The sequence below is a fragment of the Lactuca virosa genome, chromosome 2, assembly GCF_052849685.1.
Source record: "Lactuca virosa cultivar CGN04683 chromosome 2, Lactuca_virosa_CGN04683_v6, whole genome shotgun sequence".
Lineage (NCBI taxonomy): Eukaryota > Viridiplantae > Streptophyta > Magnoliopsida > Asterales > Asteraceae > Lactuca > Lactuca virosa.
The window spans coordinates 134,123,296-134,136,491 of record NC_136427.1 but is presented as its reverse complement, the minus strand read 5'-3'; the positions used below and the strand labels follow the sequence as shown (position 1 = coordinate 134,136,491).

At 37.3% G+C, this 13,196-nt stretch overlaps 1 protein-coding gene across 1 annotated transcript; it reads left to right on the top strand.

Moving 5' to 3' along the window:
- Nucleotides 1-10,859: 10,859 nt before the first annotated feature.
- Nucleotides 10,860-12,946, top strand: LOC145159509 (putative serine/threonine-protein kinase PBL22). The gene is made up of 3 exons (XM_079078513.1): nt 10,860-11,952; nt 12,129-12,286; nt 12,368-12,946. Exons 1-3 carry the CDS (start codon nt 10,996-10,998, stop codon nt 12,915-12,917), a joined length of 1,665 nt encoding a protein of 554 aa, XP_078934639.1. The 5' UTR covers nt 10,860-10,995; the 3' UTR covers nt 12,918-12,946.
- Nucleotides 12,947-13,196: the final 250 nt, after the last annotated feature.

Below are 13,196 nucleotides of genomic sequence, written 5' to 3'. Positions count from 1 at the left end.
GAGGGAGTTCATTCCATCAGAGAGTTACGCGCAATATCATTGACCAGACTCCTGTGATCCTTAGTGTGATCAAGGAGGGCATTATAGAGATTTGTGATGAGATGCCGAGTGCATTCTGCACTAAGATAACAGTCATGATAGAGAACCGTACGTTGATGTTTCGGGAATTCAGAGTTTGTGAGGCTTCATATTGTCATGGGGGTTAGGGACCCCATTGTTAGCAGCAGATGGTTGGCAGATGTCACCAACACTTTTCGTACCAGACATTGTCTCGAAAGGAGACAAGATCTGACTTACTTCCTGTCTCCTGATGGATAGAGCACGAGATTGATAGGAAGAGGTTGGTAGTGATTTGAGTGATGACGTGGTTGATGCTATGTCATGGGATGACTTCCAGACTAGATTCTGGGCAGAGTGTGCCCAGGCGATTGAGGCGCAGCAGTTGGCGCAAGAGTTGTTAGATCTCCACCAGACGACTGAGACTGTGGCAGAGATCACTGCCAAGTCTCGGAAAAGAGCTTATATGGTACCACAGTATGCAGCAGATGGGGAAATAAAGAAGGTAAGTTATCAGAACATACTGTAGAATGATAGCAGGGAGATCGTGAGTATCTCGGGGTGCAAGACCCTGAATGATATGACTTCTAGAGCTTGAGAACGGGATATGAACTTGGAGCACATTGGTAAGAAGGAACCAGATCAGTTGCTTATAGTGAGGGGTCTCGGGAGGAGACCGTAGATGTCAGATCAGCATATGAGAGGCCAGCGGGGTCAGATTCGGTGCAGCACTTGCGGGAAACTGCACAAGGGAGCATTTTGTTCCATGGGTTGAGTAAGTGTAACCCTTAGTTAACCTCCGTTTGTGTCTGAATTATATTTTTAAGAGATGTCATATGCCAATTGCATACCGAGAAGCATTAGCGAATAGTGATAAACCAATTCCCCAGATTACGGGATTGGGAAAGTACAGCGTCATCTTGGTTTATTCCAAGACTGAGGAGCAGCACGAGAAGCACCTGAGGGAGGGTCTAGAGACTTTGAGGAGGGAGAGAATTTTTGCAAGGTTCTGCAATTGTGAGTTCTGGTTGCGCGGGGTGCAATTTCTTGGGCACCTTGTCAATCAGAAGGATATTCTTGTCGATCCGGCCAAGATAGAGGCCGTCATGCAGTGGGAGATTCTGAGGTCTCCAATTGAGATTGGGAGCTTCCTGGGTCTAGCGGGTTATTACAGGAGATTTATTCAGATTTTTAGAAGTTGTGTGATCTTTTGGATTAGCTGGTGTTGAAAACACTAGCAATGGTAAGTGTGGTTTCTAGCAGATTGGTCATGGGTGGTCAGAAGGATTGGGAATTCTTCCAGTTTTGTGTGCAGTAAGGCATTAGCTGAATCAAAGTGGGGGAGAATCGCCCAAGGATTCAGAAGCGGGAGCAGTTTTGAGACTAGGATAAGTTTTACATCCTTGTCTGAAAGGAAGACAGCCCATGTGGCTGTATGGTTCGAGGAGAGTGTGATATGGAAGTTCGGAAAAACTTGTCAATGATAAGATCGCGTTCTCGGAATGTTTGCTAGCAAGCCTTAGGGAATCCGGTTGGGGATTCCAGTCAGGACATGAGTTCAGCTGAGTGCGGGTCAAGCGTGTGTTCGACCCAGTATAGATAGAATTAGAGTGTTGTAAGTCTGCGGGTGTAGCCGTAGCATTCATTAGCAGCCAGATAGTGATAGAGTGCTGTAAGTCTGCGGGTGTAGCCGTAGCATTCACTAGCAGTCAGATAGTATCAGAGTGTTGTAAGTCTGCGGGTGTAGCCGTAGCATTCACTAGCAGCCAGATAGTATCAGAGTGTTGTAAGTCTGCGGGTGTAGCCGTAGCATTCACTAGCAGCCAGATAGTATCAGAGTGTTGTAAGTCTGCGGGTGTAGCCGTAGCATTCACAAGATTAGCAGATAGTGCTAGAGTGATGTAAGTCTGTGGGTGTAGCCGCAGCCTTCACTAGGTTGGTAGATAGTGTGACTGCGTTGTTAGGACGCGAAAAGAACCGTAGTACCCACCAGTTCGGGTATAGCAGTGAGGATATGGAAATCCACAGATTGGATTTCGGAGTTTCCCAGATGGATTAGACTTGGTTAAGCCAATGATAAGATTGTAGAAGCGCCACTACAGAGAAGAGAGCAAGGAAGCAGTGGACTGCTTAAGGTCATTTATGACATAAGACTACCAATGGTCATGTAGCAATCACTTTTAGCTTTGGGTTTGGTGACGTCAGGATTCGACGCATGGAACCAATCAGTTAGATCAGAAGGCCATTAGGGCCACAGTGACAAGATAAATAGTAGCAGCTAGATCCATAGAAGGATTTCGTTCAGAAGTCATGCGAGGCGGCTAAGCAGGGAGTCCTTTGGCTCCGCAGTTGGGCTGGAACCCGATAGTTCAGATGATTGGCGGAAAATTGAGACCAGGTAAGTCTCGGTAGATGTTGGGAAGCAGCCATGTGGCAGCATACAGTTTCAGGCAGTTCAGTGTTTCGGGCAGTTCAGTGTTCAGACAGTTCAGTGTTCGGGCAGTTCAGTGTTCAGGCAGTTCAGTGTTCAGACAGTTCAGTGTTCGGGCAGTTCAGTGTTCAGGTAGTTCAGTGTTTCAGACAGTCAGTGTTTCAGGCAGTTCAGTGTTTTCAGGCATATCAGGGATTCAGACAGAGTAGATGTAGACTGTTGTGAGGAATCCGTTCACCAGTGGAATTTAAGGCTTTGCAAGGTTGGTCATGGTTACCCTAGAAAGGCTAGGGTGTGCCCAGGATGGTGACCATGTTACTAGAGTGGTTTGAAGTGAAAGGAATGGTAAGGAATGATTTCGAGGACGAAATCTAATTTAAGTGGGGGAGAGTTGTAACGCCCCGTTTATTTAAATAAATTAATAAATGTAATTCCCGGATTAATTTGTGAAGAATTTTGATAGTTAAGGGTTGTTAGTAAATTACGGAGTTGATTTGAGAAGAATTTTAGAATCGGGGGTATGTTTGGAAATTATTAGGACTTATTATTAAAGAGAATAATGGAATCAGGGGCAAAATGATAAATATTGGGTTTAATTTGAAAGGATCCCATGAGGAGGGACCAGAATTGTAATTATGGAAAAGTTGTGATATGGATGGGGTATATAGACCCGTCACCCATTCTGGAACCCTAACCCCAACAGTTCTCAACAGCTGCCATCCCTCCACCTTATATCCCCTCGGGCCGGCACCTCCACCACCCCATTTTTCCGATCAACGAAAGGTTGCCATGCGAACACCGAGCCTCCACCGTTCTTCTTCTCCTTCTCCTTCTTCAATCGCCGCTTTTCTTCGTTGTTCCGATCAAGCGAGACCACCGAAGTTACCGTTCCAGCCGACGCCCCTGCCGCCACTGAATGCCGCCATACAGCGTTGTGGTTGATTCCGACGATGACGCGCTGAGGACGTGGGTGGGCGACCAATCTACCGCTGCTGCGGCCATCGTTAGCAGTCACGACTCTTTTTTTGTTTCTCCGGTGCTGCGTCTCAGCCGTGGTCGCCGCCCAGTCAAGCTCCTGCCACCGTTTTCTGCCGCCGTTGTTTTGTGTTGATGTTGCCGTCGTGTGCCACCAAGGGGTGGCTGAGTTCGTGTTACTACAGAAAATGTAGGTGGGTGTGGATCTATTGCAGTTACGTGGTGTTTGGGTGTTGTCTAGTCGGAATTCTCGAAGAACAGCCACTGCCACCACCGTGAGGTGGTGGCTGTCGCCACGAGCCACCGCCGGCCACCGCTAGGGTGGTGTGTGTGTGTTAGTTAGCGTGTGTGTGTTAGTGTGTGTTAGTGTGTGTGGATTACTTTTGGATAAAGTTTTGTAATTGTAATTAGCTTTGGTTAATAATAAAAATAATAACCACCACCGTAAGGTGGTGGCCGCCGTCGTGAGCCGCCATGGACCACCACTACCCGAGGTGGTAGTGGGTGGTGCCCCACAAGCAAAACCCTAATGGACCTAGCCAAAACCCTAATGGGCTTAACGATTAATTTTGGGCCTATTGGGCCATGTTTGAGTGGAAACCCTAATTAGGGTTTAGAACACCCTAATTGCAAGTATTTGGGCCTTGGACTTATTGGACCCACTTTTGGGCCATTGAGATTGGATTGTGTATTAAGCCCAATTTCTCCATGTCAATTATCAAGTAGAGTAAAGGACTTAATGGACTAAGTCCTTAATGGGCTAAGTGAGAAAACCCTAATATTCAATTGGGCTTTGTTTTGGGCCATCCAAGAATAATCAAATGGACTAGAGAAATCAGTTGGGCCTTAGAGTAAGGCCTATATGAAGGATTGGGCCCAATTTGGAAAATTGGGCCATAGATGGGCCATCGTTTGGGCCTAGATGGTTTTATGATATTGGGCCCTTAGAATGAGACATGTTGGACTGGACTGAACAATTGGGCCAAAGGTTGGGCTTTGAGCCATAGTTGGACTTTGGGCCTTTGGATTGGGCCTTGGGACTGAGTCAAGCTAAGTTAAGGGTAAGGTAGTCTTTTACCCCAAGCATGGAATTATGGATATGCGATAGAACCCAATTATTAATTGGGTGTTATTTTGGTGTTGACAGTTCGGGATTGTGTCTACGGGACTTCAGCAGTGTGAGGTGAGTTTCCTTCCAGTAGGAACGGGTCTACGGCCACAATGCCGGCCCGTTTAAGTTAGCAGTAGTTCCGAACTTCAGTTTGATGTAGTAGTTCAGTATGCTTGGTGTCTTTGTGATACAGGCATGGTATGTGTTATGTGTTCCGGACTATGGTCTGATGCAGTATGCAGTATATGTGTTCATATTATATGCCATGATCATGTTATGCTATGTTCAGTCAGTTCCGGACTTCGGTCTGATGTAGTAGTTCAGTGTGTTTGATGTCTCTATGATTCAAGTATGTCTTTGTGTTATGTGTTCCAGACTTCGGTCCGATGCAGTATGCAGTATCTGTGTTTATGCTAGTAGTTATGATTATGCTATGCTATGTTCAGTCAGTTCCGGACTTCGGTCCGATGCAGAGGGCAAGGCCCTTGTTAGTTCCGGACTTCGGTCCGATGCAGTTTCTGGACTTCGGTCCGATGCAGAGGGCAAGGCCCTAGTTAGTTCCGGACTTCGGTCCGATGCAGTTTCCAGACTTCGGTCTGATGCAGAGGGCAAGGCCCTGGTTAGTTCCGGACTTCGGTCCGATGCAGTTTAGATGCAGAGGGCAAGGCCCTGGTTAGATCCGGACTTCGATCCGATGCAGTTTCCGGACTTCGGTCCGATGCAGTGGGCAAGGCCCAGTAGTTGCTTTATATGTTATTGTATGGTATGTGGTAGTTTGGGGGAGCTCACTAAGCTTCGTGCTTACAGTTTCAGTTTTGGTTTCAGGTACCCAGTTTTCAAAGGAGGAGCTCGGGAAGATTGCAGTGCACACACCATTTGTTCAGCCTGGGATGTTTATACTCTGATATACTTGACAGTTGTTATAATATTTTGAGATACGTTGCTTATGGTTTTATATGAGGTTTATTGACTATGGTTTTTATTATTAAATTAAACGAAATTTTCAGACTGTGTTTTTGGGACGTTACACACCCACCACTCTCCAAGACCACCACCACCCGAAACCAACACAAACACCCCCACCCACCACCACCACATGTGATTATATGTATGCATATGATTTACATGGATACGATTCGTTTTTGTCTAAATAAATCATATGTGATTAGATACCTTTTATCACATATGATTAATTACACGAGAATAAAAAAAATCTATATTATCCACATAAATCACATGTGATTAGACACATATAATCACATCTGATTATATATTTTAATCACATATGATTTATGTGAACAACATGCATTTTTGCGTTGTTGATTCGTTAGTTGTTCTCTTATATTTAATCACATTTGATTATATGTATGATGTATCTAATCACATATGATATATATTGACAAGATTAAATTTCACATTTTCTCTTCAACAAAATTTTTTATGTTTTTAATCACATGTGATTTATGTGGACAATATTTATTTTTGCGTCGATTCAATAATTTTCTCATGTATTTAATCATACATGATTAATGTGGACAAGATTCGTTTTTTTTTCATATAAATCATATGTGATTATACACAAAAAAAAACTATTGAATCGAGAAAGCGAGAATGAATTTTGTCCACATAAATCTTTTGTGATTAGATACGTAAAATCAAATGTGATTATATGTATTTAATTATATATGATTTATGTGGACAATATTTATTTCTCGTTTTCCATTCAATAGTTGGTGTCGTGTATTTAATCACATCTGATTATATGTATTTAATCATATATGATTTATATGGACAATGTTCATTTTTATGTTTTCGACTCAATATTTAGTCTCATGTATTTAATCGCATATGATTTATGTAGAAAAAAATATATTTTCGCGTTCTTGATTCAATAATTGTTCTCATGTATATAATCACATATGATTAAATGTATCTAATTACATAGGATTTATATGGACAAAATTTACTTTCGAGTTTTAGATTCAATAATTTCTCACGTATTTAATCACATGTGATTATAAGTATCTAATCATATGTGATTTATATGGACAAAATTGAATCGATCTTGTCTATATAAATCATATGTGATTAGATATATATATATTAACATATTATCAAATATACGAGAACAACTATAGAGTCGAGAATACAAAAATAAATAATGTCCACATAAATCATATATCAATTGATATAATCATATTTGATTATATCAATTTAATCACATATGATTAATGTGGTAAAAGAACAACTATTAAATTAAGAATACAAAAATAAATCATGTCTACATAAAACATACGTGATTAGATACATATAAGCACATGTGTATTTAGTCACATGTGATTATATTTATTTACTCACATATGATTTATATGGACAAGATTCGTTTTTGCGTTCTTGATTTAGTAGTTGTTCTCGTGTATTTAATCACAAGTGATTAAATGTATTTAATCAAATACGAATAAAATGGTCAAAAAACCATTATTGAATTAAGAACGTGAAAATGAATATTGTCCACATAAATCATATGTGATTAAATACATATAATCACATGTGATTATATGTACCCAATCACATATTATTTATTTGGACAAATTTCATTATTTCTTTCTCAATTCAATACTCATGTACTTAATCACATGTGATTATATGTATCAAATCACATATGATTTATATTGATAATATTCGTTTTCACATTTTTTTATTCAATATTTTTTCTCATGTATTTAATCATATGTGATTGTATGTATTTAATCACATATGATTAATGTGGAAAAACAAAAACTGTTGAATCGAAAATGTGAAAATGAATCTTGTGTACAGAAATTATATGTGACTAAACGTACAAGAACAACTATTGAACGAGAATGGGAAAGCGAATATTCTCCATATAAATCATATATGATTAGATACATATAATCTCATGTAATTAAATAAACAAGATCAACAACTGAATCGAGAACGCCAAAATAAATATTTTCCACATAAATTCTATGTGATTAGATATATGTAATCACATATGATTATATGCATTTAATCACATATGATATATGTGGACAATATTTATCTTTGTGTTCTCGATTCAATAGTTGTTCTTGTGTATATAATCTTCTGTGATTATATGTATCTAATCACATATGATTTATATAGATATCATTATTTTTTGTCCATTTACATCATATGTGATTAGATACATATAATCACATATGATTATATGTATTTAATCAAATATTATTTATGTAGAAAATATTTATTTTTGCGGTTTCAATTGAATAATTGCTTTTGTGTATTTAATCACATGCGATTATATGTATATAATCACATATGATTTGAGGTGGACAAAATTCATTTTTGCTTTCTCGGTTCAATAGTTGTGCTCATGAACTTAATCACATGCGATTAAACATATAATCACATGTGATAAAATACATGAGAATAACTATTCAATCGACAAAGAGAAAATGAATTGTGTCCACATAAATCATATGTGATTAGATTCATATAATCACATGTGATTAGATGTATTTAATCGCATATGATTATTTTGGATAATGATTTGTTTTTGTGTTCTTGGTTCAATATTTTTTATCATGTATATAATCACATGTGATTGTATGTATCTAATCACATATGATTTATATAGACAAGATTCATTTTTTCCAAATAAAATCATATGTGATTAGAAACATATAATCACATCTGATTAAATGTAATTAATCACATATGATTAAAGTGGAAAAAAGACATTTATTGAATCAAGAATGCAAAAATGAATCTTAGCCGCATAAATCATATGTGATTAGATACACATAATCACATGTTATTATATGTATCTAATCGCATATGATGTATGTGGACAATAGTCATTTTTGTGTTCTCGATTCAATAGTTGTTCTCGTGTATTTAATCACATGTGATTATACGTATCTAATCACATATGATTTATGTGAATAAGATTCAAATTCGCATTCTCAATTCAATATTTGTTATCATGTATTTAATCATATGTCATTTTATATATTTAATCACATATGATTAATATGGACAAAGAACAATTATTGAATCGAAAACACAAAAATGAATCTTGTGCATATAAGTCATATGTGATTAGATCATATAATCGCATGTGATTTAATATATGAGAACAATTAACGAATCGAGAATGTGGAAATGAATCTTGTCTGCATTTCACACTAAAAAACAAACTACATTTTGCCTTTCCTTGTTCACTCTACCGGATTAGGGTAAACGTAAACAATATCATAAAACAAGTAATGCCTACATAATAGGAGAGTTAGTGTAACTCACCTCCTTGAACTTGAAAATCAGCTAGCATGAGCAAGATGGATCATTTCCTTTCTGAGAACCTACACAACAATCATAACATTATTTAGCTTGTGCTTTGTTGTATTACTCTTATAAAACTTATGTATATATTTTCTTATTTTCTCTTTGATTGTAGTGCTCTTTTAGGATCTGTTTTCTTACATTTCAACCCATTCTTAAATTTCGATAAAATAATAATGGTAAATATCCCTCTTTTATCTTTTCAGAAATATAAAGATCTCGTTCTAATGATTTTTGGTTGATTTTATATTAAATATACAAGTTAGTAACTTTAAGCTGTCACATTCTGGACCATTCAACACTATTGGAATAAACTGTACCAATCTACTAAGAATTACATCAAACCCTTTATATATGGGAAACTATACATCCATATCTAACTATAGGCTTTGGAATTTTGGCATTTGGAGTTCTGATGAATTTATTATGATTTTTTGAAGACAATGCATGAAATCTGTGACAGCATGGACCAAACTGAGAAGATTGCCAATTTTACCCCTCAAGGATTTGGAATTTCGAAATGTGATTCAAAGTTTGAAGAAACTAGACACAATAATATTTCCAGAAAAATAAGTCTCATGATTTTTAGGTGTTCCTACTGACTTACACGAATTTTAGAAGTTGGAGGACAGATTTGGGAAAATTGATCATAATAGCTTTTAAATCACTTTTGGTGTTCTATTAAGTACTTAATGGTTAAGCCTTAAGTTTATCACTTTTAACATGATTGTTGGTTACTTATTAGTCTATTGAGATGTGAAATTTAATTTAACATAAGGGCCTTAATGCTTAGCTTGATAAGGGTTCAAAGTTAAGGATTTTCACATAAAAGGCTACTTTTACACTTATTAGGTTCTTTCAGACAATATGACAAACACTTTGTATGCATGAAATCCTACAATGATAATCAACTCTCTAATAGAATCCAATCCATCCCCTAGAACTTACTATTTTCAATAAAAAAACAATAGAACTTACTGTTTTCATTAAAAACAATCTAACTGTACACATAATTCCTCACAAAAGCAAGCAAATGAACAAGCAAGTTCATAATCCATCAACAACAGGAAAAGATACCGGAATTTTTCAAATAAAACGTCTTCTTATGTGAAATCAAGTATTAGACACTCAATTAGTCGTTCATTATAAGCTTAATTTCATGAATTTCATGATAAATCTAGTCAATTTAGGTTTAAAAACGCAGATGTAAAGACTTGAAAAAAATACTGCCTGGAAGCTCTCATAGAACGTGTTTGTAGACATTAACTTCACAGTAGATTGAGACTTGCAGAAGAGATAGTTAAAGATGAGCTTCGTTGATGGTGATGGTGAAATCAAATCAAAATCCAACATGAAAATCAAATCAAAATCCAGCATTAAAATCATAACAGAATCCAACGTCATTCATCCATAGCATCAGAAAACTTAACATCTACATCTATGATAATCGATACAGGTACATGAAGAATACAGCCTGGAGATAGGGGTCGTCGGTGAAACTAGCGAAGGCGGAAATGTCGTTGCAGATCGGAGCAAGGTAGATTGATTGTTGAAGATCAGAGAGGGTCGAGGCAAAAATAGGACGTTATGTTGATGAGTAGAAAGAAGAAAGAAAGTGGCTTGTGTTTAATAGTCTAAATTTTTTGAACTCATTGCCTAAAAATGTTTTCAAATGTTCTCATGGGAAAAATGTTCTCATTCGAACATAGCTATATATATATATATATATATATATATATATATATATATATATATATATATATATATATATATATATATATATATATATATGTGAGAGAGAGTATGAATGTCGGCAATTTGTGTAGCTGGAAAGTGAAAAAGCGACGCCACTATCACCCCCACTTTCAATATCTACCACAATCTCAAAACGCAATAATTCTCAATAATGCCTTTTCATATTTTTAGTTCTTGAACTTGCAAATTTGGAGGCATATTTCCACATATATCTTGATAAGATAAAATATAAAAGATACACGTTCGTTATAGGATTCTCTAAGCCACGTCAAAAATATAGGTACACGCTTATAACTTTTTATTATCATCATTACAAAAAACCATGTCTTCGTCGTCCGAGGTAAACCTAGAAGAATGTCAAATTCCACTGGAGGAGATCATCCGGGCGACAAAACACTTCAGTTCAGAAACTCAGGTCGGAGACGGTGGATTTGGTATGGTCTACAAAGGACAACTATCTGAACAGTGGAAACACCGCTTTGTAGCCATCAAGCGCCTTCATCCTAATAGTTGCCAAGGAGACACCGAGTTCAATAATGAAGTCAAGATGGTTTCAAATTTCAACCATCCAAACATCATCCCATTCATCGGTTACTATAATGATGCAAATGAGAAAATTGTTGTTTACGAGTATGCTACTAACGGAAGCCTTGATCATCACCTCCAAGACCCAAATAAGAAGCGTTGCCTAACATGGGAAAAACGCCTGAAGATTTGCTTGGGGGCAGCAAGAGGAATAGAGTACCTGCACTCTGGTGTTGGGGAGCACAAGAGAGTAATTCATAGAGATGTGAAGAGTGCAAATATTTTGCTTGATGATAATATGGAAGCCAAAATATGTGATTTTGGTTTGTCAAGATTTTGTCCAAGAAATCAGCCCAATACCCATGTTCGTACAAGGGCTTATGGTACAAGGTTTTACATTGATCCGATTTATAACGAAAGAGGTATGCTCTCTAAAGAGTCCGACATATACTCATTTGGTGTGGTAATGTTTGAAATGTCAAGTGGGATGATGGCTTATCATGCAAGGCGATTTGAAGAAACTAAGGATCAAAAATATATGATCGACATAGTCCGAAGCTATTATGACGACGACGAACTAAAACATGTTTGTGAACTGGACAAGTTAATAGATACCGATATCAAAGGGAATATTTGTATGAGTTCTTTTCATAAATTTAATGAAATTGCACATGAGTGCATTAACTTTAACATAAAGAAACGCCCGACGATGGATAGGGTCATCAAGGCGATCAAGGAATCACTTCGTATTCAAGTAAGTCTTTTATTCTATATTTTTAAGGAAATATATTTTCATAGCAAGAATGAAAACTATCATGCATGGGATATATAATATGATAAGTTATTCGATGTATAGAATTTTTTAACGACTTCTACTAAAATTTGGCCTCATAAATATTCCATAACTTGAGCTTTCAAATCGACAAGCAGGAGAGCTGGAAAAACTTTTATATGTTGGATAAACTGAGCATTCAAATCGACAAGCAGGAGAGTGGGAAAAATTTTTATATGTTAGGGCCAAAGGATATAACCATTACATGGCAAGAATGTGCTCGATACTGGCAATTGGGACATATACGGCAATCAAGGTCTCTCTTTTTCTCTTTATGGTCACATTGTATGTTGTTATAGTCCATTTGGCATTCATATATACGTTGTCGTTTGTGTAGGTTCCCGGAGGTGTGGATACTTAGAGAAGTATGTTGGCTTGAGATCCATGGCAAAATAGCAGTTGTGACGCTGTCAGAAAAGAGTACATATGTCGCATATCTTATCTTTCAAACTACCGAGAATTGCAGGGGACTTGATGTGCCAGCAAATTCAAGCATAACTTTTGGTGGGAAAAAAATGGAGACTGAAAATGTTTATCTTCAAAGACCAAAGGCTAGTAAAACATGGCAAGAAAACTATGTGGTTCCTCATAGGAGAAAGGATAATTGGATGGAGATTAAGTTGGGAGAATTCGAGTACAAGGAAGGAGATGACGGGGAAATTGACATGGCGTTTGTGGAGGTTACCAATGGAAACCGAAAGAGTGGTCTTATCGTGGAGGGCATCGAGATTCGGCTTAAATTAGGGATGTCAAAAACCCCCGCGGGACCCCGTTCCTGTGAGACTCCGATACCGCACGGGACTAATTTTTTTTTAAATTCGGGAGCAGGAGCGGGGGCGGGGGCGATATTAACTCCCGTTTATTTTCAGGACCGGGGGCGGGAGTGAGTATTTCCGTCCCGTACTCCCGCGGAGACCCCGTTTATATATATATATATATATATATATATATATATATATATATATATATATATATATATATATATATATATATATATATATATATATATAACTTTAGTGATGTTTTATGTTTGATCAATTATTCATTTATCAAGGGCTTACATGTTTGTTTATATACAAAAGTTATTAAAAATAGTATTTTTAGCGTAAAACAAAGCAATTTTTTAGCAAAAAAAATCCATTTTTAAGCCTATAAACCGGGAGTAC